At 37.2% G+C, this 26,208-nt stretch overlaps 2 protein-coding genes across 2 annotated transcripts in view; one reads left to right on the top strand and one right to left on the bottom strand.

Annotated features, from left to right (window-relative positions):
• Positions 1–6,209, top strand: part of dnah11 (dynein, axonemal, heavy chain 11) — a 56,993-nt gene extending 50,784 nt beyond the window's left edge. The window contains exons 76-82 of the mRNA XM_015400360.1: positions 146–265; positions 1,466–1,708; positions 2,428–2,610; positions 2,866–2,981; positions 3,059–3,171; positions 4,976–5,116; positions 5,203–6,209. Of these exons, the coding sequence (XP_015255846.1) occupies positions 146–265; positions 1,466–1,708; positions 2,428–2,610; positions 2,866–2,981; positions 3,059–3,171; positions 4,976–5,116; positions 5,203–5,450 (1,164 nt within the window). The 3' untranslated portion in view covers positions 5,451–6,209. The remainder of the gene's footprint in view (positions 1–145; positions 266–1,465; positions 1,709–2,427; positions 2,611–2,865; positions 2,982–3,058; positions 3,172–4,975; positions 5,117–5,202) is intronic.
• Positions 6,210–10,607: 4,398 nt separating this feature from the next.
• LOC107102477 (rap guanine nucleotide exchange factor 5-like) overlaps positions 10,608–26,208 on the bottom strand; it is a 20,188-nt gene continuing 4,587 nt past the window's right edge. The window contains exons 2-18 of the mRNA XM_015401840.1: positions 25,808–25,947; positions 25,116–25,216; positions 18,832–18,910; positions 18,529–18,673; positions 18,351–18,448; positions 16,069–16,099; positions 15,827–15,905; positions 14,715–14,864; positions 14,157–14,254; positions 13,150–13,272; positions 12,852–13,030; positions 12,596–12,686; positions 12,443–12,493; positions 12,131–12,218; positions 11,926–11,990; positions 11,779–11,833; positions 10,608–11,488 (exon numbers count right to left, since the gene is read on the bottom strand). Coding sequence (XP_015257326.1) covers positions 11,370–11,488; positions 11,779–11,833; positions 11,926–11,990; positions 12,131–12,218; positions 12,443–12,493; positions 12,596–12,686; positions 12,852–13,030; positions 13,150–13,272; positions 14,157–14,254; positions 14,715–14,864; positions 15,827–15,905; positions 16,069–16,099; positions 18,351–18,448; positions 18,529–18,673; positions 18,832–18,910; positions 25,116–25,216; positions 25,808–25,947 — 1,692 coding nt within the window. The 3' untranslated portion in view covers positions 10,608–11,369. The remainder of the gene's footprint in view (positions 11,489–11,778; positions 11,834–11,925; positions 11,991–12,130; positions 12,219–12,442; positions 12,494–12,595; positions 12,687–12,851; positions 13,031–13,149; positions 13,273–14,156; positions 14,255–14,714; positions 14,865–15,826; positions 15,906–16,068; positions 16,100–18,350; positions 18,449–18,528; positions 18,674–18,831; positions 18,911–25,115; positions 25,217–25,807; positions 25,948–26,208) is intronic.

The following is a 26,208-nucleotide window of genomic DNA, read 5'->3' as shown; positions in this document are numbered from 1 at the left end:
TGTGGGTCCTTTTTTTTCACCATGTACTGTAAATGCTTAAAATATTTCAGTTCTCTGGGTTTATTTTACATGTTTTTATTCTTTAAGGAGCTTTTGATTATCATTTTTCTTCTTTTCATTTTAATTTGATTTAAACTTCATGCAGGTGCCCTGGGAGGACTTATGTTATCTGTTTGGAGACATCATGTATGGGGGCCACATCACAGATATCTGGGATAGAAGGCTCTGCAAGACCTATCTGCAACAATTTATGCATCCTAAAATGGTAAGTCAGCTCTTAATATTGGGGAATATTTATTTCCTTTTTAAGAATATGTAGGGCAAAAAGGAAAGATACCAATTTTAAATTCCAAGAAAAGCTCTGTAAGTATGGAATTCCTCCCTATTATTATTATTATTATTATTATTATTATTATTATTGTTAAATAGATATAGTTGAAAAGTTTCAGTAACTCAAATCAGAAGCTGAAGGAATATTTAAACACAGTTTGATGTTCAGAAAAGATTATTTCTGGTAATCAGGAAATTTTTCTCATTTAAATCTGATTAAAATATTACATTTAAGACATCAGATGAGTAAAAAATGTATATTGTTGAATCAGAAATTTGGATTTATCATAGAGGAAGGTTAATTTCAAAGGGTTAGTTTGATCTGACTAATGTAATCAAAAAACATATTTTAATGTATTGAATATGACTGTCTGTGTTTTTCACCTCCTTGAAAGCTTTTTTTCTTGCTTGCTTCTATCTTTACTTTTTTTCAACATAATCACTGAAGAATTACAGCACCCGCTAAAATAATAATTGTAAACATTTATGATTATTTAGAAAAATATATATTTTAAGAAATGAAAGGTCTGGAAGTTTGAGGGTCGAACACTGTTGAGGCATCAGATGAAAAATATCCACAAGCATCATGAACAGAATTCCTCTTTGATTTATTGCTTAATTAAATAAATATGGTGAGTGGAATATGTGGTTTTGGTGACCTGGCTGTACATTTAAATAATGTTCGAACTTGGTAAAAGTCAAAGAGCTCTTGTTCTAAAACCTTAAATCCCACAAGGGTTTATCGTGGTTTTAACAATACATTTACTGTAGGTGTTTCCTTCAGGCTTACACAAAAATTTACTTTTTATTTAATCTTTTTTAGTAGGGGACTTGTGAATAACTAATTTAATTGAATTACTTATTTCCGCTATGATGTGGAATGCTGTTCTAAAGTATGAAGAGTGGTTGTTTTTTCTTTAGGATTTCTTTGTATTATTCTTCAAGCAAAGAGTGCCCTCCTGAGATAGAAAACGGAACTACATTTAGAGCCTCCTCAGTTGTAATGCTATTAATCTTTCCATTGACTTTTTGCAGCCAAGCAGACATATGTTTAGTAGAAAAAAACACAGCATGTAGTTTCAAGTAAGGTTTAAATGTGGTTCTGAATGTCCACCTTTCTTTTCCATTCCCTTAGTATGAAGCAAATATCTCTTTGTGTCTGGGATTTCTGGCGCCTCCATATTTGGACTACACTGGTTACCATGTTTATATTGATGAAAACCTCCCAGCAGAGAGCCCCATGTTGTATGGCCTCCATCCAAACGCTGAATTAGAGTGCCTCACTGTCACCTCAGAAAACCTGTTCAGGTCTCTGTGGAACCTGCAGCCCCAGGACCTGTCCAGAGGAGAAGAAGCCACTGAGAGCACAGATGAGAGGGTATGGAGGCACAAAATAACTTCTTCTGATGAAAAGCTGCAGGAGATAGATACAGTAGATGTAAACATACTTTCCTGTAAATGTAAACCATGCCCATAGCTATTTGTCACATTTTGTGGTGAAACTATGCATAAACATACACGAAAACCGAAAAATGCATAAAAGATAAGTGAAAGGAAAATTATAATTTTTTTTATGTTTTCTATCAAAACAAAACTAAAGACTATTGATATGTATCTAATCTATCCTTAATGAATACTCTGTAGACTTCTCTGTAAATTTGGTGCAATGTACGGTCTTTTAAGGGACTTCATGACATCAAAATCACAAAAAGCTCAGTGTGACTGAATGGATATCTTTGTATTATAAATTTTTTTTAGTTTGCAACAAATTCTCAATTTGACTTTGATCTGGACTTTGGACCATTTTGAACCAGTCATAAGATTTGGTAAAATACAAGTCCTATTGTTCTTGCTGGATATTTACAGACATCCTGGTGGACATCAAACGTAGTTCCCGCTTTTGTCCGGTTTTTTGCACCTCTAAAGTTCTTCCAAAGTTATTGTGAGCTTCTGGGCTACCTGTTTGGTGAAAACCAGCTCTGCCCGGTCCTATGAATTTGTTGTAAACTTCTTGTTAGAAGAAAAGTTCTTCTGTGTATTACGGTAATATGCTTACAAAGCACTTTATAAAGCAAGAACTCACTGTTTATTTGACAGGTCATAGCCATACTTGAAGGCATCCTTGAGAGGCTTCCAGAGGAATATAATGTCTCTGAGATGATGACAAAGACAACAGACCGAAGCCCATATGTCTTAGTGTGCTTCCAGGAGTGTGAGCGTATGAACCTGCTGTTATTGGAAATAAGGAAATCCCTCAATGAGCTAAACGCTGGTCTAAAGGTACAGCCTACCACAAAAAAAAAAAAATAATAATAATGCAACCGCTTTTGGCATTTACTAAATCATATTTAGTTACTTTAACACAATTGTTTTATTTCCTACCCTGCTAACATCAAACAATTGTGTGGAAGTAACTGAATATGATTACGTAAATGCCAAAAACGGTTGCATAATTCTTTTCAGCGTACACCAACAATGGAGTTAGACCAAACACAGTAGCTTATTGTTATACCAAAGTGTTTCTCTTTTCCACAGGGAGAATTTACCACCTCCTCCAGTATGGAGACTCTACAGTCTGCACTCTTCAATGATTTGGTTCCAGACTCTTGGGCTAGACTGGCTTTTCCCTCAACTAAAACACTGGCACAGTGGTAATTTTTTACAGCTCATAGTTGTTTTGTGATTTTTCTACCTGCAACATTTTGTAAAAGATTTGTGTTTTTTGTAGGTTGAATGATCTAAATATCAGCTGTCATGAGCTGGACAGTTGGAGTCAAGACTTTGTTCCTCCTGCTGTTGTTTGGCTGTCTGGGCTTTTCAACCCACAGTCCTTCCTTACTGGTGAGTTTTCATTAATAGTATATTCATGTTTCAAGTACTAAAAACCTTTAAAAATTTAGCTTTTACTAGATTAATGCTATCTGGCTAAGCTTTACTTGAAAAGGTGGTTAAGTCTGAGCACTTAAAGGTGTAGAGGTTGATCATTTATTTATCTAAATAAGTGGTCCTCCTAACTGTCAATATTTCTGGTGATATATTTACTTAAGGCCGTCCAACGTGCTCGTCCTGTTAGCGATCTTTTTCTGCGCATGCACACTTTCAGGCATGTATCTCACCTTTCTCACCGCGGTTCTTTGAAAATGGCAGAGGGTCATAAGAGAAAAAGTGTCTACAAAGTGTATGATAAGAAAAGAAAGGCCTCAGAAGAGCCAGATATATCCCAGAATGCTTTGCGTGGAGAGCTCTCCTCTCAAAGCATTATGGGATTTGCCGTCACAGCAGCCCACTATCGCCATAGGCTGCCACTACCCGACAGCGGTGATTAATAAGATGGCACAGGCACCACAGAGTGGACCAACAGGGAAGTGATCTTCTGTTGGAACAATAAATTGACTGAGTTCACTCTAAAGTCCCTGCTCTATATAGTGATTGAGTGATTTAGGGTTTAGGGCAGACGTTCGGACACAGTAAGCTTGTATGAGCTATGAGCACAGCAGCTTTTAAACAGAGCGTGCACGAGGAGAATGGGCTTGTGCATGCACTCACACGCACATTTTTTTTCCTGATGGACCTTGTGAATTTAGTTTGCTGTGAAACACTTTGAGGCAATCATTGAAATCAGGTGTGTTCTGTAATGTTTAGGAAATGTTCAGTAAGACTTCTGCACCTGTTGACAGTTTATTGCACTGTTCAACAGCAAGATACTTTAATTTCTCTGGGAAAGTTTTTATTTTTATTTTTTAGAATACAATTTCAAAATCAATGTTTTATTTTACTAAATTATCATTTTGTATTTTTTTTTTTATTATCACCTTTTTAGTTTTGTATTATTTGAATTGCTAGTGTGAATTTATCATTTCCTTTAATGGGAGGGCATGTAATCCTAGTACAACTGTATGTCCTTTACTTAAGTCATTACTAGAGGTAAGTGAAAGTCTCTGCAAGTATATTTTTGTTACACTTTTTATACCAATGTATTGATAAAAACATTGGGATAGGGGAGAAAAAACAATGTTTATGTATTTTGGAGATAATCATGTATTTTTTCTAATGATTTTAGCATTAGGAGCAATAGAAATTTGACTTCCTTTTATTGTTTTGACTCTCTTAGTTCTAATTCCCAATGTCACTATTTTTTTTTTAAGACAAGATGTATTCTCATACATGTGTAAATTATTTATAGATAAGTTTGTGACAGGAAGAAGATTAGATTTCTAAACTTTGGAAGTGAACATTAAAGTAGGTTATGTTATCAACCTTAGCTGGGAAAAAGCTGTGTTTAATCAAACATCTTATTAACTCAAACTGTGATTTTATAATTGTGAAAAAAAGATTTTCTAACGTATTTGGTAATATTGCTTGTGGCCTTTTAAGAGTTAAAATGTGTTTTAACTAATAATAGATAGCAGTGCATGTTCAATTGATTTGAAAGCTAACCCTATTAACTTCTCTGTACAATTTGCACTAATATTTTGAAATATCTAAAAAATGCAAATATCGGAGGTGTATATGATTATGCTGTACAAGGGCTGAATATTTGATATTTAATGGCTTTAATAATGCAATAACTCACCAGTAACTTTGTGAGGAAATGCTTTATCCAATTCATAGAAGTAACATGTGGAGGCCTGTGTATTTTTTCCAGCCGTGCTGCAGAGTGTTGCTCGCAAAACTCAGTCACCTCTCGACAAAATGACTCTGACTGTTGATGTAACAAAGAAGATGAAAGAGGACTTTGGGCATCCTCCAAGGGAGGGAGCATACATTCATGGACTCTTCATGGAAGGTCAGAATAAGCCAAGTATTTAATATGGTGTATTTGGACCTACAGTATACTTTGTGCAGCATGAACATTGATCTTTCTCCTCCTAGGGGCTCGTTGGGACATTGAGTTGGGTGTAATCTCTGAGGCTTTTCTTAGAGATCTCACACCCGCCATGCCTGTACTGTATGTTAGAGCTATACTTGAGGAGAAGCAGGTGCTCAGGAACACCTTTGAATGTCCAGTGTACCGCACAAAGCAGCGCGGCTCCACATATGTATGGGCCTTCCACCTTCGAACCAAGGAGCCTCCAGCCAAATGGGTTGTAGCTGGAGCTGCTTTACTCTTGTCTGTTTGAGAAAGTCATTAAGTTCAGAGAGCATTGTAAAATTGGTCTAAAAATACTAAAGAAAAGGGTAACAAAAATTATTATATAAGTATTATTTGTTCATGTATGTGTTTCTAATAGACATTAATTCACAGCTAATCTAAACATTTAATTTTTTCCTCAAAATCTGTTGATATAAAAGATTAAGCCTGTTGTTCTTTTGTCCCATGCTGCTGCTCATCTCCCTTGAGTCTGGCTGGGATTTTCCGGTAGCTTACGTCTTTATCTAAGACGTGTAATTTTGTATCAGCAGCATATTTTATTGGAAGGTCAAGATTAAAAAAAGCCCTCCAGCTGCCCTCTGCTAACTGAATGATACACAATGCTGTCTGGAGGGATCCTAGACCAAATTCCCAGGAGATGATGTGCATGGTGGCTATTGACTTTTAAATGAGGTGCATTTGACATTGACCTTTTGTACTGCAGTGGCAGAATACTAACAGACTAGTGGAATTCATTCAGCCTAGGCTGTTGCAAAAATCTTTTGAAAGGAACTGATAGTTTTGTGAGAAAGCAACATGTTATATTACCCATCCTTTATCTTTCTTCTCCTCTCTCTCTGCTTGTGATTACCCAATTACATATTTTTATGTATTAGAATTATGTATGGAGAGAGTAAGCTTAGTAAAAAAATGTATCTTGTTTTTATCAAATTGAGTGATGATATTTGCTCTCCTTATAATGACTACAAAGATTGTTAATTGCAATAAATATAGCTCTATACTGTACATGAATAAACATGGACATAAATAAAACATGAAACTGGAATTAAATTCCCTAAAGAAATCATGTTCACTTTTATATTACACAAATAAATGCATTTACACTCTCAGTAACTAAAGCATTTGCTAACCTCATGATCCTAATGTCACTGGGGTTAAAAGAGGCCACATTATTGACACTGTGATATACAAATTGCAGCCCATAATCACTCTGTTGTTTCTGGGGAGGTGGGGAGGTTAAAACTAGCCCTTTTCTTCAATAAGATTTTCTCCAAAGATAATAACTGTTGTGTTGTTCTTAATTCCTCCCTGCAGCCTCCATGGCTCCAGTCAGACAAATGGAGGATGGAAGATTGATTCTGTGCATTGTATTCCAGGAGAGGGAAATGAAGAACCGTTCTTCCTGCAGATTCTCCTCATCTGCCTTCTCTTCCTCTCATTAGCACTCCGCAGCAGCTAGCCAGTCATTTGGTGACAGGGAAATGATACAGTGCCGGCTATGTTTGAGAGGAAATGGCAGGGTGCGAAACCTCAGCACGGCGGGGGGTCGTGCCATGGATAAGTCGTGTTAAAGGCCAAAGAGGACACCTGGTTAAAATCAAAGAGGGCATCTGCGTCATACCTCCACCACCCAGCGCATTGAAAGACAGAGGTTAAATACTTAAAAAAACTTTAATTAAGTAAGTGTTGAGTTACTTTCATCCAGGATTATTTTTTTTCTGGTCAGTGAAAACAGCACACAAAAAGCCAAACCAATTGGTGCTGACCATAGATTTAAATTCACTTTATTGTATCTATTTCCAGCTAATTTAATAATTTCAAAACAATGTCTGCTAATTTCTACAGAGAAGTATAGAATCTAATCAAAGCTACAAGGTTTAATCTAAAAAAAACTCACAAGAAGAGAAAAGACAATTAGAGAAATTACTTTGTCTTTGGAGCTCAGACATCGGCAGGAAACAGCGTTTAATTTTGATCGATATGCATGAACAGGAGCAAAGAATAGGGCTGTTTCCCCCCAGGCCTGAAACTGTTGGTGGAGTGAAGATAGATGAAGTTGGTCAGTCTGTAGACTGCTGGTAAGCAAGACGGTCTGCTGAGCTTTATGGGGAGATCCAGTGGATTGCGTGAGCTGATACTAGAGCTTCACTCAGGGACCTGGAAGATGGAAGTCCAGTTTGGATCAGACAGGTTGATAGAACCTGTCCATGATGAGCAAGCATGAAGCGACAGTGGAGAGGAAAAACTCCCCATTGGGAAGAAACCTCTAGCAGAACCAGGCTCAATATGGCGGTCTTCTGCTGGACCGGTTGAGATGAGACAGGGAACGCAGTAAGAGACCAGGAGGAATGACACTCTGATGAAGCTTTAGCTACGATGGTGGAGGAGGGGCTGGAGGTGGGTTGAAACAGTTTCATCTGATTGAAGTCACACAGCGCAACCACTGCCTGCGCACAGGAGCAGACAAGTGGATTGGAGGCCTTTTAAGATGAACTTTGGATGCCAATTGGCTTTCATGGAGGCGTGGTTCAAAGCTGATTGGCTGTGTCGCAGGTGGATGTAGGAAAACAATGAGTTTCTTCAGGTGAACTTCCTCCTAGGCTCCATTAAACAGATTCAAAGTCACTGACATGCAGTGAATTTTAGAAATAGTTATAATACATTGCAGTTTAATTAAGATTATAATCCCATTCAGCTATGAGAATTTTCTATAAAGTCAGGCCAAGTTAACTGCATTGAGTCATTGACCTTTCATCCATTTTTGCCCCATAGGTCCGGAAAACTGCATTTAACTATTCTTTGTGTTCCTGGGGAATAAAAAAATATGTTTTAGAAAGCACAAAACATATAAGAAAGTTATATTCAATTAGGGCGGGACAGGAAGCAAAGTGACTCTAATTCTTTCTGTAATCCAACATGTGGAAAATCATTGAATGAACATAAGGGTCCACTGTGGATACACATCCGGCCATCAGTGAAGAGCTGTGTGACATACAGTAAGCTGCTGTCTCTCGGACACAAACAGGAATTTGTTGTATCTGATCCTAATGGTATCATCCACAAAAAAAGGCTTGTTATGACACCTGTAGTTTAACTGATCCACTCAGTAATTTAACAATATCACATACTTAGATAATTTGGTGATTGTCTTGAAATGACATTGGGAAAAACCTTGAGCTCAGTGAAGGTATTATACTGTATATTTAGATTTGCCTGGGAAGGCCTTTGGTTCACTTAGAATGAATGAATGGTGTCTCTGGGGAGGGGGGATGTCAAAGTTTCCCTTCTAGGCCCGATACCTTAGCGACCTGATTTTGGATAAATTTAAAGCAATGGATAAATTATTTTAAAAGAAAAAGCTGTCATCAGGCTTACATCATTTATTTTTGGGTGAAAAAAGATGACATTAACTAGTGAGTTATAATCTGTCTGTTAAAGGAATAAAGATATGCTCTAATTCTGCTTACAGTAGTATGGTGTGAACCATACAGTATAAATAACCAAATGACCATGGGAGTTACTTTATATTTTCAGTTTTCTTTATACAGAATGAGGACGCTTTGTAACTTGGCTGTTAAAAAAAACCATGAGTTTCTTTGCTTTAATCGTTATTTTTTAAGGAAATCCAATGTAAATGAATCCAAAATCATATTTCTCAAAATCTGCCAAAATCTTTATGAGCAAGTCAGTGGTTTTCAAATTCGATGATTGGAAGGCAGTCACCATAATCATAATCACTGATTGAAATGGTTTTATTGCAAGCACAGATGACAGAGGTGGTCAGTCCATGGTTTAACATGTCATACAGACCTGCATATAAAAAGGGTTGAACAGAAACACATTAAAGCTATTAAAAAAAATGAAATAAATATCCATATACAGAGGTTTACCATGTACAATATATATATCAAATGTATAATACTGAGTTAAAAAAGTATAATTAAATACTAATAAAACAGGTCTATCTCATGATGATAGGCTTGGCAAATTCAAAATATACAATACAAATGATCTAGAAGTCAATTTATTACATCAACCTTTTATTTTAAATTTGTACACCACTGCAATAATACACATTGCACTTAAAGAGATTGTTTTAACCATTTTAATCCAAAAAGTGCAGATTCATGGAGTTTTTGCTATTGCTTTTCATTTTTTGGGTAAGGGTCAGCCTATCCTGACCCAATGTTTGTCAATGTAAACCAAAAGCTAAAGCCAATTCCTTTGACTGATTGTCAAAAACAACTAGACAGGATGCTTCTCCCAGTTCTTCAGAAAAGATTTTTTTAACACCATATTTAGAAGTAAATTATCCTTTCACTTTCTAAAAAAATACTGTATAATCTATATTCAACATTTTCCTCTAATAAGCAACACTTGCTGATGTTTAAATGCTGTATGAATAGATTATAATGCACTGAAGAAAAATCCAAATTAATTATATTTAAATACTTAAGATTTTAAAGTTTTACTACTGAAACTATGTTTCACGACTGCTAGAGTAGAGATCACAAACATGGACTGAGTGTGATGATCTTAAAAGCTAACCTAACTCATGAAATGTAAAAACATCATGAAAAAAGTCAGTATTTCAGTTTGCAACTCTAATTTCATTAAACTAATTATTTTTACAGCATACAGGTCCCTTATTAGATTTGACCTTTCAACTGAAGGTCTAATTTTTCCAGGATATCTTACAAGACCTCAATGAACAGAAGAAAATAAATACCTGTTCAATGCAGATGGTGCCTTAATATACCTTAATGAGAAAAGCAGATGGTTCATGGTATGATCAAAAGGTTTTTAATACCTACATCTGTTTGAACATGTAAAAGCCTTTTTTAATTATCTTATCTTACCAGTTAAAAATGCAGAGCATAAAATAATCTAATAATAATGATTGCATTTCAGATGAAAACTTGAATGCCTAATCTTGTAATGAGAAAATTTAGAAAAGCAATGTATGTGATTGTATGAGGGGCTCTTTGAAAAAAAAGAAAAATGACAGAATTCACTTTTTTATCAAATGCCTAACTTTTAAGTAGCGCTCAATTTGCTTTAAGTACATCTCAGATTGGTTGAGCAGACCCTGGGGAAGGCTTCTCTCACAGAAGTTCATGCTTATGGCAAGAGAATTAAAAAACATACACTGATCTTCACTCAGAACGGTTTTGCATAACAAAGTCAGAGAAAGCACCCATGAACCTTCAGGAAGAATCTGATACGTCAAATGTTTTTTCATTATTTGCATTGCATACCATTTTTTTCTGTAAAAGGTGTGCAATATTCCAGTTTTTCCTCAAAACACTAAATCTGAATTGAGCGTGTGTTTTTTTGCTTACAACCTTACTCTGAAAAAATCCAAAAGTAGAGATTAATCCAGCTTAATCCAGATTAATCCAACCTCAGCCAAGTTTTGACAGGTTCTAATCAGATAAACACAGATTTGTACCTTGATTTTCGACGACAATTGGTCCTAACGCCTCCATGCTGTACGTCAAAGCTAGGAACAAGTAAGGTGGTGGAATTTTCTTTTGTTTCCTTGAACTGGCGTTTCAGCTTTGCTGATGATTCTAAATAAATGTTCCTTAGAAATATACAGAACTCTCCTTTATCATGTACCAGGCTGATTCACTGGAACCAGCCTTTGATTGACTTTGACAGGTTATGAAACTGTTTAAACCAACATGAAATAATTCAAAGAATTTAAAGATAACATATTAATAAACTGGAAGCATTCTTTGCAGTGTGTCTCTGTCAGAGAAAATGTACTCTATCTAACTTCTGCCATCTACAGGTCATAATAGAAACAGCAGCACCTCTAGACCCATGAAGATGTACTGATAAATGGCTGATGCTCAAGGCTTCTGCTGTTCTTGCAGTTCAGCCGCTGGCACTGCAGCTTTTCTGTTGAGTAATCGCTGAATGGATCAGTCACGTGCTAAAGGATTCCAACATTTTCTGCTGCCTTCCTCACATGTTTATTTCACTGCTTGTTCAGGTCTCTGTGACAGCCTCCTGATTGAGCTGCTCCATTTAGTCTTGGCATCAAACATGTGGAGACTAAGCAGGATTGCTGACTGAGTCCTGAGCACTATGAGCTGACTTGGTAAAGGGTTGCTCCTTGGCGATTCCACAAAGTGGGAAGAATAGAAAAGGCTCCTGTCTAAGCACGAGGCTCCAGCCTGTGTGACAGTTCAAACAGAGTCTGCTGATTGTCGATTATGTGAAGGTAATCAGTGTAGGCTTGAACCTCTGAGCTGCTCTTCTGGGCTATTCCATTTCCTAGAAGAAGAATGATCTTTTAATAAGCTGTGATACAACAAATCTACAAAATTATGTAGAAACACTTGAAAAACAGAAACCCTTTCCCTTTTATTATGATACAAAGGTCCAATTTATCTTTATTTGAAATGGATGGATGGATGGATGGATGGATGGATGGATGGATGGATGGATGGATGGATGGATGGATGGATGGATGGATGGATGGATGGATGGATGGANTTTATGAGTGTAATAACACGTTATGCTACATCACCATAGTAGGCATGACAAGCAGTCTGCATACTGACCCAGGTGATCTTGCTGACAGTCCCGGATGAATCTGGCCATGTCTGCTATCATGTGCTGGAGATACACATAAAAAATTTGATTAAACATCTCCTGTTCAGCATGGCTGTAAGTTTCCAGTCAAAAGGCCATATACACAAAAAGCTTACCAACTTCTCAAAATTGACCAGATTATCATGAAAGGTTTTGTTGCCTTCATGAATGAATGTGATATCTAAAGCAAAAAAAAAAGAAAGAAAATTTTTTATTTAGCTATGAAATAATTAGAATTGTCCTGTAATTATTGAATCTTCTTTTTTTCCAAACTATATGATAAGTTGTTGGGCTTCTGCGCCACCAGAGTAATAAAAACACCTTTCAAGAGTAGAGGAAGAAACGGGATCTTTGGAGATTTCATCTTCTTGAAGGATTCCCTGTAGACCTTGTGGTTGAGTGAGGGATCCTGTAAAGAAATTATAAAAATGGGCATAAGTCATCAGTAATTGATCTTTAGAAGATAATTATGGAAGGATTAGACGACAATGACTAAGTAAACCTTAAACACCATGTTGTTGTTTTTAGCTATGTGTGCCATGTTTGTCTTTCTTGATAAAGTATGGATTAACATCTATATTATCTCTTTAGCACTGATTAATTAGTATGATGATACTCAATAAGTAAACTTACTGTGACTGCCTCCAGCTCGGAAAACAACTTCTTAAATTTCCCAGGAATTTTCTAAAATGATAAAAATAAAGTTTCAGATTGTTCAACTTTTGCTTTAAAAACAGCATAATGAGAAAAAATATATATTGTAAGAAGGAAAACTGGAAATCCAACCTCCCACGTCTGACTGAGGCGGCTTACAGCAGCAGCATTCAGGCCCAAGATGATGGCAAAGAAGCTGTTGAGGTTTCTCTGTGCTTTGCAGCTTGAAAACAAAAAACAACAAAACAGTTTAGTTATACCAAGAGGTACATTTCAGCACAAAAAAAATACATTCAGCTTTATGTCACAAGAGGGCGCTGCATTCTCAGGGAAATTTAATGCTTCAGTAATATTGACAGCCAAGATCTATTGTAAAAAAAGTACTTACTGAGCAGCAATCTTAATGAACTTCTTGATGAGCTGGACCCTCTTGCAGGGTGTTGGGCATAGCAGCACCTCAGTCATCACCCACAGCTGGACTTCATTGCATCTCTGCAGGAGCAGCTCTAATTGCATTGTATGGCTGCTGTAAACATTGCGGTTGAAGGTGAAGTACACCAGTTCCTGCTATAAAACAAAGAGAGAGGATTTTAGCAGAGCAATATTGAAGCTCCTGCAAGAACGGAGGTGACACATTTAAGAGGCAACCATCTGTGCCTGTGGTTATAAGTACTGTAGAGGCTAACCTCATGCATCCTGGTGAAAATTGTCCAATCAAAGTTGGTGAGTGCAACTGCCACATCCCATGTGTTTAAATTCAGAAGGCCATTTGTCCTCTGTTGGATCTCTGAGTTGTCTGTAAATGGGTTCTGCAGAGGAAAAACACCCATCAGTTTTTTGTTGTTGTTTTTAAGGTTCATTTAAATTAGTTTATTTGCTCTTTTTTAAACAATTTGACTGGAAGGCAGTAACAAACATTCATGCAAAATTATTTGAACCTTTATAAACATGTTGATACTGGTCTAATAGCTATTATTGAAGATGATTTACTTCTAAACATGAGAGCATTTAATGGCATAGAATAAGACCCGAGAGAGACATTTGGTAATAATAGTTTATTTTGATGACAGTTTATCATGCTTTGGCAATAAAGAAATGAATTGTTGTCAAACTTTACAAATTTAAAGGGTATCATATGTTAAAGAACAAAGTAACAGATAATAAAAAAAAAAACATTGATGCTAAGCTAAAATCCATGAGAGGACTTTAATGTACCACATGAAGCACAAAGATTGGAAAGGTTTTTATGTATTTACTGATAGTTGTAACTGCTAGTTTTCTTGTTTGTTTTGTCATGTTGTTGTTTGTTCATGTTCATTCATGTTTTTTTTTTCTTTTGTCTCATTCAGTCGTCCTTATTATCTAAATAGGAGCTCCTTCATTATTGTGTTATGTTGCACTTTGACTAATCTGGCAAGAGCTAATTTCTTAATGAGTTTGTACAATAAAGCTACTGTACATCAGAACCTCTGGAAGCTTGGTGCGCAATAAATTATAAATCACAGTGACTTTGGACAAAATTAAAAATAATGGAAAATCTTTTTGAGCACTTCTCTTCATTTGAATTCAGCATTTTTGTTTATTTTGAGTCTCTTGCTGTCAGGAATCTCCTCACTTCAAACATTCTCTCTCACCAAATCTATTCCTTATAAAAGAAATAAATAAATAAATAAATAAAAAATGGCATTCCTACCATAACTTCACCAAAGTCCTTCCTGCAGACATGAAGCCTTCCTACTGGCCGTAAAGAATTGGTGAAAACTCTGTCCTGAGGTTGCAGGAGGAGTCTACCTGCAGAGAGGGAAAAACACATCACAAACAGCAGAAAGCTATTAGAAATGAGTGAGGTTGCCTGCTAGCATCTATCAGTCCTCAGAGATAAGACTCTGCAGCGGGTTCTGCTCTGAGACAGCTGGTTACGTCATTCATAGAAAATAGATACTGCTCTGCAACACTGTGAACCAGGGATACATTTAACACAGCTGATTGTCTGCCACATGCAAGCTTAACGTCTAAATACAGAAAGAAACAGGAAATACTATCTATAAAAACCTCCTCCTTAAAAATGGTCTGAACATTGGTGATGCTGGATTTCAAATCATAGTGCTTATGAATCTGTATTATGTAAAAATAAAAATAACAAAGGTACTATATTCTGCTGACAGAAGTTGCTCTTTAGAGGAAATGTGTAGCATCTTGCACCTGTAGTGTTTGCTCTCTACTGTAACCCATCGGTCAGAGTGATGTTTACCTCCAGGATAAGTGATGGCCACCAGTATCAGTTCTGATGAAGGAACATCTATCCTCTCAGCCACTGCCTGCAGCAGTTCCTGAGCTACCACCTCATAGTGGACCTTTGCACTGAGGTATGAGTCCATCGTGACATAGACACGGCACAGAGCTGGAAAAGAAGATACAGTATGCAGTCAAATTCAAGGAATTTGAATTTGAATTAAAAAAAATCATTTATTTGAGTAACTCACTAAATGAAACATTATATAGATTCATTGACAAATAACACTTTTTCAAGCCTCTATTTCTGTATGTTATCATTTCCAATTGTGGGTAATGAAAACACGTATTTTAAAACGAGAATACATACATTTTTTAAAAGATTATGTTCAATACCTGTGTAAGGTTGTTAGTTTTAACAGTTCCCTTTAATCTGATAAACGAGCATGCATGGGACACATATTTAAATCTAATATGCTTGTAGTTTGTGGCTCCTCCACACAGGGGCCCAGTGTACAGATATCTTTCTAATGTATTTCTTGCTTTCTTCGGGGACCCGTAAAGACCCCCAATATCTAACAGATTTAATGTCATTTTTTATCTCATGGTCCTATTTTCACCAAGTCTAGCACAGAAAAAAGCTGCAATTAGAAAAGTTTTATTGACATGAAAGAAATAGGTTCTGTTGCGCTTTGATGCAGGGAATTGACATTTGCTTGGATACTGTAAGTAACCTAGGAAAAGTATTAGAGTCTTCCTGGGGAGGCCACTGCTGGTGGAATGAGGTGGGACTGAGAATAGTCTGAGAGTGATGGAGGAGATGGGGCGTGGTTGGGAGAAGGTTTGTTGGCGTGCAGGAGAGAGAAGCTGGGCTAGTAGCTAAATCAAGGGGATCTTAAAAGATGATTGGCTTCAGAGGAGTGAAACTTCAACGAGGGACATTGCAGATGGTCCATGTGAAGCCCAGCTCACTTAAAATATATCAAGAATCTGCTTTTCCAAGCATGTCATCTATTTCCGTGAAAAGAGCCCTATTGTTTCAAGGTTCAAACTTAACATTTCCTTTCATTCATACTGTAAATGGCGTAGGATGGGACAAATGGTGAAGGAACGTCACATCGTAGGACTTACCTTCCTTGTTCTCCCTGTGTGTGCTGCTGGATCTCTGCCCATTCTCTTTTAAGCTCAGCTGGTGAAAAAGAGCTTTGCTCTAAAAAAAAAAAGGGGGGGAAATTCCATAGATTTGAACACAGGTTTGGAATTTAACTCTGAGCTACAATAAAAACATCATGGGATGATAGCCTTAACCCCAGATAGGAAACAAATCAGTTCTGTTTTAAAAAGAGCAAACCAAACAAAATGAAGATTCTTACATTTCTGTGGGGGGAGGTATCGTCAAAAGTGCTGCAGAAAAAAAAGAAAAGAAAAGTCAAATGCACCAGCTTTCACAGGCACACAAAAACTCACTGCTCTGCTGATGACAACCAAATCCAACACAGGCTGTAATCAGTCTAAACAGAGTATATATTTATCCACTAAATTTCCTGCAGCTTTCAGTCCATTAGTTATGCTCAAAGTCAAGTAGAGATTAAAGTGCTGAGTAGATTATAGACATTCCAATGTGATCTCTTGGTTCATCGTCCTATTCTCATCAGTTTCTCATATTCATCATGATGTATAGCCCTGTGCCTGTGATCATTCCTCAGCTTTCATGGGTTCTGCATCCCAAGCATGTTCGCACAGAACCTGCATGGAGGAATCCCTCCACTGGGGCTGGTGGCAGTGGCCAGGCGCTAATGAAAAATCCTGATTCCATCCGTCACGTTTTAACAGAGCTTCTTACAAAAAGAGCTGAGTCACTGTGGATGACAGAATGCCCATGCCACATGAGGGTAAAGAACACAGAGAACAAACTGTGTTTCATTCTCACTTTGAACCATCAGAATCACAAGAATTGATGCTCAATTTACACAAAAAGTCCAGATGGACACTGATGAGGAGGTAGGCTGGGAGGAAGGGGCCGTCTATAAAAAATGACACCTCTTCACTCAGCAGCAGATTGCTGCTGCAGTGGGAGCAGCAAAGCTTGCCTCAATCTGAGCCAGGACTGATTGTGAAAAGCCCATAAATACAAGATCATGTCAGCGTGCAACACCCACACACGGCCCAGCAGGATGATGGGGGAGTCGTGGGTTTCCCTAACAGGATATAAAAAAACAAATTCAGCTGCCAGCACCAGCAGAAGAATTATGACCTGTATGCAAAGTGATATTTTTAGGTGAAAAACTTGGTTTGGTGGCTAACAAAAAGAGGAAGGATGGAGACAGGCGTGGTCATGAGTCTGGCGACTCATGCTTTGAACCAAAACCAAACTGCATTTTTTTGTTCACTTTTAATTAATGTGAAGGCTGAATTATTACAACAAAATAACACTTCAGTATTTAATTCCTGATGTTTTTCAAATGCATATCTTACACATAGATAATGACCATATAATTATTCACTTATCACATTTAAGCATTTGTTGACCGAGGTGGACTCTTTGGAGAAAATGTCATCAGTCTATATTGAAATGGATAAATGTAGCCTATTTTAACTAGACTCAGACCTTGTAGCCCCTCTGTTAGACCCCCGCTAAGAGCAGCATCTGGTGCCGTTAGTCTGTCCTCCAGCTGCCTTAAAAGTTTCAGGCTGACCTTCCCTGTTCAACTGCACAGTTTCTGAATCCTTCATTTGAACCACGGAGCTTTCTGCTTGACTTCTACTGTACATCTTCGTTATCATCAACTATGCATGTTTCTTTTCTTTTCACATTGAGCTAAAGGACGTCTTTCTAATGTAACTGGACACTTGAAATCACTACTTTCTTTCTTCTTAATAAAGATAATATTGTAAGGAAAGTGCATTGCCAAATTTTCACCCCTTTCATCATGTTAGAATCATAACCCAGAATAAGCTATTAGAAATTTTTACGTCATTATGTTATAGAGTGAGAATTACATTATGTGGTTATAATTTTTCAGGCTTTAGTTATTGTTTTAAAATCATATATTTTAACTTTTTCTACAAGTTTCTCTGTAACCTTTCTGCTTATTCCAAGACATTTTTAACAAGTTAACTCCAGCAATGCTTTGCACACTTTAATCGTGCAAAGCATTGCTAGCGTAATGTGACTTCATCACAAAGCTTTCATGTGTCTGTTTCTTTTTTTAATGGCAGAATTGTGAGTGATTTTCTGATAAAGGACACCAATGTGGAACAAGTCAACACTCCGCTGTGTTGGCCTCACAGCGGAGAGAACATATATGCAGGTTTTCTGTTGCCTGTTTATTGAAATGTATTTTTCCTCTAAGTGATGTGATAAACATTTCTAGCAGCTGGCATTATTGCTTAAGTATTCTGAATTCCCTCTGTTCTGTTTCTTGTGTCCCAGATAAAGAGCAAAATGACCTTTAAATCTCCAAGAATAAAACCCCAGAGCACAGAGATCACTGTACAATTTCTGAATGTAGTCATTGATTAAAGGCTAAAAATGGAGGCATGATGAGAATAAATCTGTCTTTGTGTTCAGATGCTTCTCTCAGACCACCAATGTGCATCACTCTAACTGCATATTGTACATACCAAACAGAAGAAATTCAGTATAGCTACTCACTGTCTGCGTCTCAGCTGGTAGAGTTTTTGCAACTCTGTTACATCCTTCTCCAGAGCCGGGTGCTCATAAAGGTCATCTAACACGTAACGGTACAAACTCTGGAAACAAATCTGTCTGTTATCATTCTGCATATCTCCACTCATGTTCCACCCATTTGCACAGATGTCTTATTTCCTACCTTCAGGAAGACTTTGACATTCTCATCCTCCCTCAGGAAGCCTCTGCAGAGAGACATCCAATGCCACACCAGGTGCAGGACTTTCTGTTTCCTCTCCAAAGCTTCTTTTTGGTCCTGTTTAACTCTGTGACGCTTGGAACAATAGGTGCATTTTAGTTAAGGATCAGGTTGGATGACTGGAAACAAAAATACTCATGGCTACTTAAAAAAAAGCAAAATAGAAAACTTTGTTAGCTTTCAGAGTGTTCAGTTAGAAATTCATATTTGTAATGTTTATGCAGAACCACCGCTATGAAAGGATATTGCCCCAGAAGAGCTTGGCATAAATCACCGGTTGACATGTACACTGGGTATGTGAGCAAAAAATCATCCCGAAGCATATCTGCAAAGAAAAATACATATTGATTAATGGAAAATAATGCAGGCACGACACACATGCGATAAATGTTTGAGTTTTGCTTTGAAATAGGTAATGCAGGAAAAACAGGCTTAAAATGCTGCAGGAAAGCATCCTCATTAATGCACCGGTACGCTGAAGGGCAGGAACACTACCGACCCCGACAGCTGCATGATTAATATCTTGTGAACTGCTTATACTGCTAGGCTGCACTTATGATTCATATGGCCTCACTTTTTTCATGTGCTACTTTAATACCACAAGGAGAGCTTGTTCATTGCTGCCAAAAACATTTAGAGATTGCTAGGCAGAGGAAGACATGAGAAACTTCTCTTTGGCATGAAACTGTTTGGTCTGACAGAAAGAAAATAACTGAAATCTTTGGAGACATTTTCCCCTTCAAAAGCCTTTGAAGAGTATTACCTTTATTTTCACATACTGGTACATTCCATCTGCATCAGTGGGGATAAACTGATAATGTGATGGTGCATCAGATGATTTTTTTTGTCTAACTTTTTTTTTTTTATTTCTACTCACAAAGAAAAAAATCTAACATAGATGACCAATCATCCTAATTTGGTTTATAGTCTTATTTTCTCTTCATACATGTGATTATTTCTCATTTTTATTTTAAGTTGTTCTATAAGTGAGATAAATCAGGCCTGGTCAAAAATAAAATGCTCTATTTAAGTTATTTTTATTACTGGCACCATTTCTGCTTTCAAATTTTTCCCAACAAAACAAAATTGCAATAAAATACTGAAATATCACAACACATAATATGTAATATATCTGTGACATGACTTACCCAACCAGTCCTTCACTTTAATAGTATGTGTGTGAACTGATAATTTTACCCTACCATAGTGTTATATTATAAACTGAGCATAATTGGAAACGTCGAAACAGCCTCTTCTCCACCACCACCAGACGGCTGAACTGTTGAAAAAACTCTAAATCATGTTACAGACTCTGCATCCAACAAACTGACAACACTAAACTAAAACACTGCATAATTGCACCAAATATATATTTAATGCTCTGAACTTTCATATCAATGTGTTTTTTTGCACCATGTTTTTTCTCCCACACTAACATTTTATCACTGCTGCACTTTAAGAAACAGAAATGTCATAAAAGCTGTAAAAAAAAAAAGCTAAATATCATTTTGTTTACACTCTGTGTATGCAAAATAACAACAGAAGTTGTCTAAGTTTCTAATAAATCTTGTTAATTTTTTAACTAAAACCAGCAATGTGAAACAGAAGCACTGAGATAGATAAACACCTCAGTTTACACCTTGAAGAAAAAATAAATCTGTGATTTATAGAAAGAAGGTATCTAAGTGGTTTGAGAAGTAGAAAGATGAAGTTGCTTATGTTTTTGATGGCAAAAGACAAAACTACAAAAAAAAAGAGATTATATAAACTGATTATAACAGAAAGGAAGATAGTCAGCTAAAACTATTACATGTTGTTTGTTGAGGATTAATTGCTGATTGTTTCAGGTTTCCTTATACAGCATTTATTTTATTTACAGTTATTTTTAAAATTAGAGAATATTAACTGAATATTTGTTTTGGGCGTTGAAACAGCTTTACTTTTAATTCAGACAGTTATCATTTCTAATAAAGTTCAGGGCTTTTTATTTTAGCTAATATCTTCCATGTGTCAGCTGCTGGAGTAACTATTTGCTGCCTTGATTTAGCTTATTTTAGTTTATTTATTTGAAATAGAAGACTGGTCTTGGATCTGCTCAAGGTTTGACTTGTTAAAAGGAAAGTCTTTCTTCTCCACTGGCACAGCTTGCTTCCTCAGTATTGACCAAAAATCAGTTACCAAAATGCTGTCTGCAGGAGTTTGTTGGATCCATAATTATTTTCTGTACTAAACTGTACATAAATTATGAACTGAATCTGACTATTTGCAATATGAAGGCTGCAATCACAGACCCAAAGTTTGTTCTTTTCCCCATCAGGTTGAAAGTATTGTTCTTTAAAAAAATATTTATATCATGGTATCAACATATACAACCTATTTCTTTTCCTGCAGAAAAACCAAATGATGTGCTATTATTCATGGACAATTTCCCCTATCTTCAAATCACAAATTGAAAAAAAATTTATAAATAAGGAATAATTTAGTTTCATATTTTAGGACCAGCCTCCTGTGAACAGGCGTTACACAAAGAATTGTAAATTTCTTCCTTTAATTTCACACCAGCTTCCCGAGTCTTTTGTGAACGTTTCGGTCCAGCAGACTCACAGACATCATTATGTTAATCCGTTCAGAGCAGCTGTGCATACATAACTCCCTGCTTATGAGAGGGTTACTCCCTCACACACGTTGCATGCTGGAAGCAGCCATAAACAATACGGTGACACAGCTTTACCAGAAAGCCTGAAAACAACAGCAGGGACCTGAAAAACCTATTCACATACTGCACCAGTTTTACACATAAATATCTACTGTTTTTGTGTGGGGGGTGTTGCTCACTCTGCCGGTGTTTCTCCTCTAAGCTATCTAAACTGAAACAGTCTCTCTGCACAGAAACTACCTAAATCTGTAGTTTCTGCAATGTTTCTGAGTTTAAACAGCTGACTACTATTCTAATTTTATCAGCTAATATTGTGTTCTCCAGTTATTAATTGGCTCTGCATCAAAATAGTAAACACACACTTATGTTAATGCCAGACATCCATGCATAAAATCTACTGTATAGATAAAGATCAACAATCTGTTAAGTTGTAACTCCATTTATATGATGAATGACTGATTTAGACTATAGTAATGATGTTCTGTAAAACTCCCAAACCTGAACAGATTTGCATTCTCTTTAAAGTAATTGCTAAACTGATTCAGCTGTCTTTCTCCCAGGTGTATTGTTAAATCACTTGGCCTGTCCATCAGTCTGCTTAGCTGTTTTTACTCATCAATACAGTCTATAAAATAAGTCCAGCTTTTTGTCAAGTTTTTCTAAGTAGTAACAAATAAGAACCTTCTGGATTATACATGCATTCACCAAATGTGGTTTTGTTTCCTTTAGAAACATAGATTATCATCCCTAATTGTCATCCTGTCACAAAGGACCATGAGCATCCTGTCATTAGAGCAACAAATGATCTAGAACATGCTTCTGAGAGATGCCTGCTCTTCGCAGGGGAGAAATCAATATTTGCAGATTGAGCTCAGAAAAGGCTGCAGCCCTCCTGCAAGGTATTTGTAAATGTAAAGGAAGGGAACGAAACGTCAGATCTCCACTAAGCTGTGCTTCCCTCTAAAACATGCTTGTGGTTCTTCCAGATCACATACTGTAAAGGGAACTCTCTTAGCCTTCACTAATGAGGCAACTAAAAAATTACATAAACAAGGAACTGCATCTAAAATACAAAACATAAACATATAGATTTAGCGTGATGTATTTTGACTTTTTCTCTTGTTAAATTATGGCTAATTCAGTTTTATATAACACTTAGATGTTATGTACAACAAATAAGAAAAAAAAAATTTCATAGAAAATGTTCATGCCATGGCCTACACAGACTGTGGACAGTCAGTTGAACAAGAAGGTCAATTCACAACCCTTAAGGACCTGGCTGTGCTCTATCCAAGCATAGATATTTGAAAACGGAAAGTTTAGTGGAAAGAGAAAGTGCAGAACAACAAGAAGTAAAAGCAAAAGGAATAACCCTGGCTTTGAGAGGATTGTGAAGCAAATCTAATTTAAGAGTCTGGAGACATCTCACAAAGCATGGATTGAGGCTGGAGTCAGTGCGTGAAGAACCACCATAAACAAATACCTGTACAACATGGACTGGTACAGGATCCAATTAGTTCAAGATCAGATGTGAGGTACACTTCCACTTTGGAGTCCATTATGTTTATCAAATACAAATTGAATGCATTTCATTACCAGGAAATGTTCATGCTTTATTTAGATGGAGATAGATGTGGATTTTTTGTTTACAGCAGGACTTGGCACTTGTCAACTTTACCAAAGTTCCAATAAATGTTTTTAACCTTTTACTCATGCAGTTCCTTTAACCTGCTTTGAACAAGATTCAATAAGACTCAATGGATTATTCTTTGGGGGAAAATGAGAAACAACAGAGCCACGTGCATTAGTTCCGCTATTAAATAAACACCTAAACAGAACCCACCTGTGGTAACATCCTTGCCAAGCAGCATTGATGCAGTACTTTATGCAAAAGGAGTTATTATACTGTGTGATACATGAGCATATTTTCTGTGAGCTTGTATTTACATTTTAATGATTAAATTTAGTACCAAAATCTATTTACTATTCCCTTTTCCAAAAATACATTTTAGAGCTTTTTTGTGTCTTGCAATCTTCAAAATAGCCAGTAGAAAAATACAACTTGGTATTTATGGATGTGTGCGATACTTTTGTTTTACTTTTTCCAATTAAATTCCTAAACAAATTACACGTTACTATAAGTTCACCTCTAAACCCACTGAGTTTCTCCTGCAAAAAATAACAAGTCATTTCGTTCCATCTAGAAGAGCCCCACCAAACACAGCAACTTGGTAGCTGTTCAAAGAAAAAAGCATCCGAGTTTGATGACATCAAAACAACGATGCTTCTCCAAAGCGGAACCTCCAAGGAACAGCTCATAAGAAGCATCAAAGCAAAAACAACTTTTGCAGTCAAACACACACAAACACAGCAGCAGTCAAACAACTAAACATATCTAAGGATAATTAGTTACTGTTCAGGACTCCTAGTTGATATTTAATTTGATGTAAAACTAGTTCTGCAGCGGTAACCTTGGCGAGGTCACAAAAACGATCGACTGATTGTAAATTTAAGCTTTTTATCCCTGTATCTATTTCATTTGATCCCTCTTCTACTAATGATTTCAGCCTTAAATTATGACGATTCCGCATTCTAAGGAAAAAAGAATCTTGATTTTCTCTCTTTTCCATCCATTTTTATATTCTGTCTCCCCTTGTCTGACTGTTGTGCAGCTCTCATTCATCGTCACTCTTTGAGCAAAACATCTCTGGCTTCAGCAACATAGGGTCTCGTCTGCCTTGGCAACAGTGTCACATTATCATGTACCTGCTGGGATGAGAGGAAATGTGTTGATTTGTCGTTGCTGCGGGGCTGGAGAGCATGTGGCGGGGTCCGCTGCACTGTAGTCATCAGACAGTGTTGTATATTCAGTGGTTCAAAGACACATAATGCTGTGCTGTTTTTTTTTTTCTTTTGTTTTTTGAATTGAAAAAAGGTTTACTGAGGATGAAAGCAGGTAAATCCTGGTTTCAAAATGCAACAAAACATAAAATTAGAAATAAATTGGAAATGTCTCTGGAGCATTTTAGCTGCTTTTGGGTATTAGAGTCAATTCTTTTATGTTTAATTAAGGGTTTGACACAGATCACCACACCCACCAATACCACACCCAGGACAGAGTGACAATGAAAAAAACAAGCTATTTTCAGAGATATAAATGTTTTTCCAACGTACTATCAAGGGGTTGAATTTTTCTTACATCTTTCCTGTGTTGCAGGATTTTCCATGATGGTGTTAAATGGCATGACTGGGCCCATTCTAGGTTATTTTGTCATGAGATTAACAGGTGATTTGGAAGTTCTCCTTTCATTTAGGCTTAAAAAGTTTTCTTAACAGAAAACAACAAGGCTATATGCTGTTCACACTGTGCACAACCTTCTTGCTGTATTGTTGCCAAATGTATCTAAAATCCATTCACAGTGCTCATATTCCTTTTAATGCTACTGAACAGATTACAAATGAAAAATGTAAGAGATATTTGACATAAAACACCGAAATAAAAACATTAAACATTAAGACGTCTTATGTGTTTTGCAATGTTACCAGATGCATAATAGGTTATTTATAAGAATTTAGAATTAATATTGATTAAACATTGATTTGAAATGATATGGCAAAACAAAGTGAACACTTTTTTATAATTGTTGCACTATAATTGAGAACCAGTCTAATATTTCTTTCACTATAGTGAGTAGCTCTGTCCAACTTGATGATGTTTCCCAAAGACGAAATTTAGATCAGGTTAGTGTTGGAGAAGGCAGATAGTCTACTTCTTTTACATAAAGTAAACTTTACCTCAAGAATTTGCACTTATGGAAATATTTACTCATTACCAAATAAGTTTAAAGAAGAGGAGCAAAGTAAGAATGCTGACCTGACTCTTTCTGCTGGGTGGAGCTTTGGTCATCCTCCAATGTCATTACATTCAGCAGGTGATCCAGGATCTTCTCGGGGGTTCCTGACACCACCACGTACCTGTCAGACACAACAGAGTCAGCTGAGGAGTCCCTGCCGATGGAGGATAGAGATCTACTGCTGCTCCATTCCTCCTCTCCCTCTGTTCCCTCATCATCTATGTAACGAAAGTAGGGGACGTCAAAGGTGGGCATCGTCTGCGGCTCTGCCCGGCTGGTGCTGATGCTGCTGCTCTCCTCTGAGCCCTCTTCGTCCTCCTCATCCTCCTCCTGCTCCACCAAGGCTGCATGCTGCAGCAGCAGCATCCCGCCTTCCTCCAGCCGGTTCAGGGGCTGAGGAGGAGATCCCATCCTCGAAGAGTTGCCCTCACGTTGGCTGCAGTTACTGCTGCATGACACCTTGATCCATCCAGCTGGGTGTTTTCACGACGAGGGACCCTCTTCAGAATGAATGGGAAGGCTGTCTCACAGCCCAATGCTGCTCATTTATATGAATTTAATCTTGTCATTTATGGGTGGAGAGCTGAGATGTGAGCTCGCCTGAGTGAGTGTGTGATCGACAGAGCCAGAGGAGGAGACTGATGAGAGAAGAAGCACTCGAAAGAGAGAGAGGGGGAAAGAGAGACTGAGAAAGAAGGGAGGGGAGGCTTACCTCTGGGTCCTCGCCTCTTCTCTGCCTCCTCCCCTCGACCATGCAGCATGTGCTGGCTGCTCTGACAACACTCTCTGGAAAACGAGCACATCGTGGCCTCGCTCCCTCACACACAAGCGGACTGCCTCGTCACTCTGGGGCTGGAGGAAGACAGAAAAAAAAGGGAGGGGGGAAGGCTGAATCATGAAGGAGATTCCCTTTTCTCCCTCTCACATAAATCACCACTGATTTCCATCATAATACACTGTCAAAGGCAGTGCTGAAAGAGATAAAAAATGTCCATATATCATTATGTGGTCCTTATTGCATAAAGCCCATTCAGGAATTAGCATAAGTGAGTCACATATTCAAATTACTGATTTATGCACAGAGCCAATTAAATTATAGGGGATGTCTGGGGG

The sequence above is a fragment of the Cyprinodon variegatus genome, unplaced genomic scaffold, assembly GCF_000732505.1.
Source record: "Cyprinodon variegatus isolate N-32 unplaced genomic scaffold, C_variegatus-1.0 Scaffold2, whole genome shotgun sequence".
In the NCBI taxonomy this organism is placed as follows: domain Eukaryota; kingdom Metazoa; phylum Chordata; class Actinopteri; order Cyprinodontiformes; family Cyprinodontidae; genus Cyprinodon; species Cyprinodon variegatus.
Note: the sequence above shows the minus strand (reverse complement) of the source record. Positions and strands in the feature narration are given on the sequence as shown.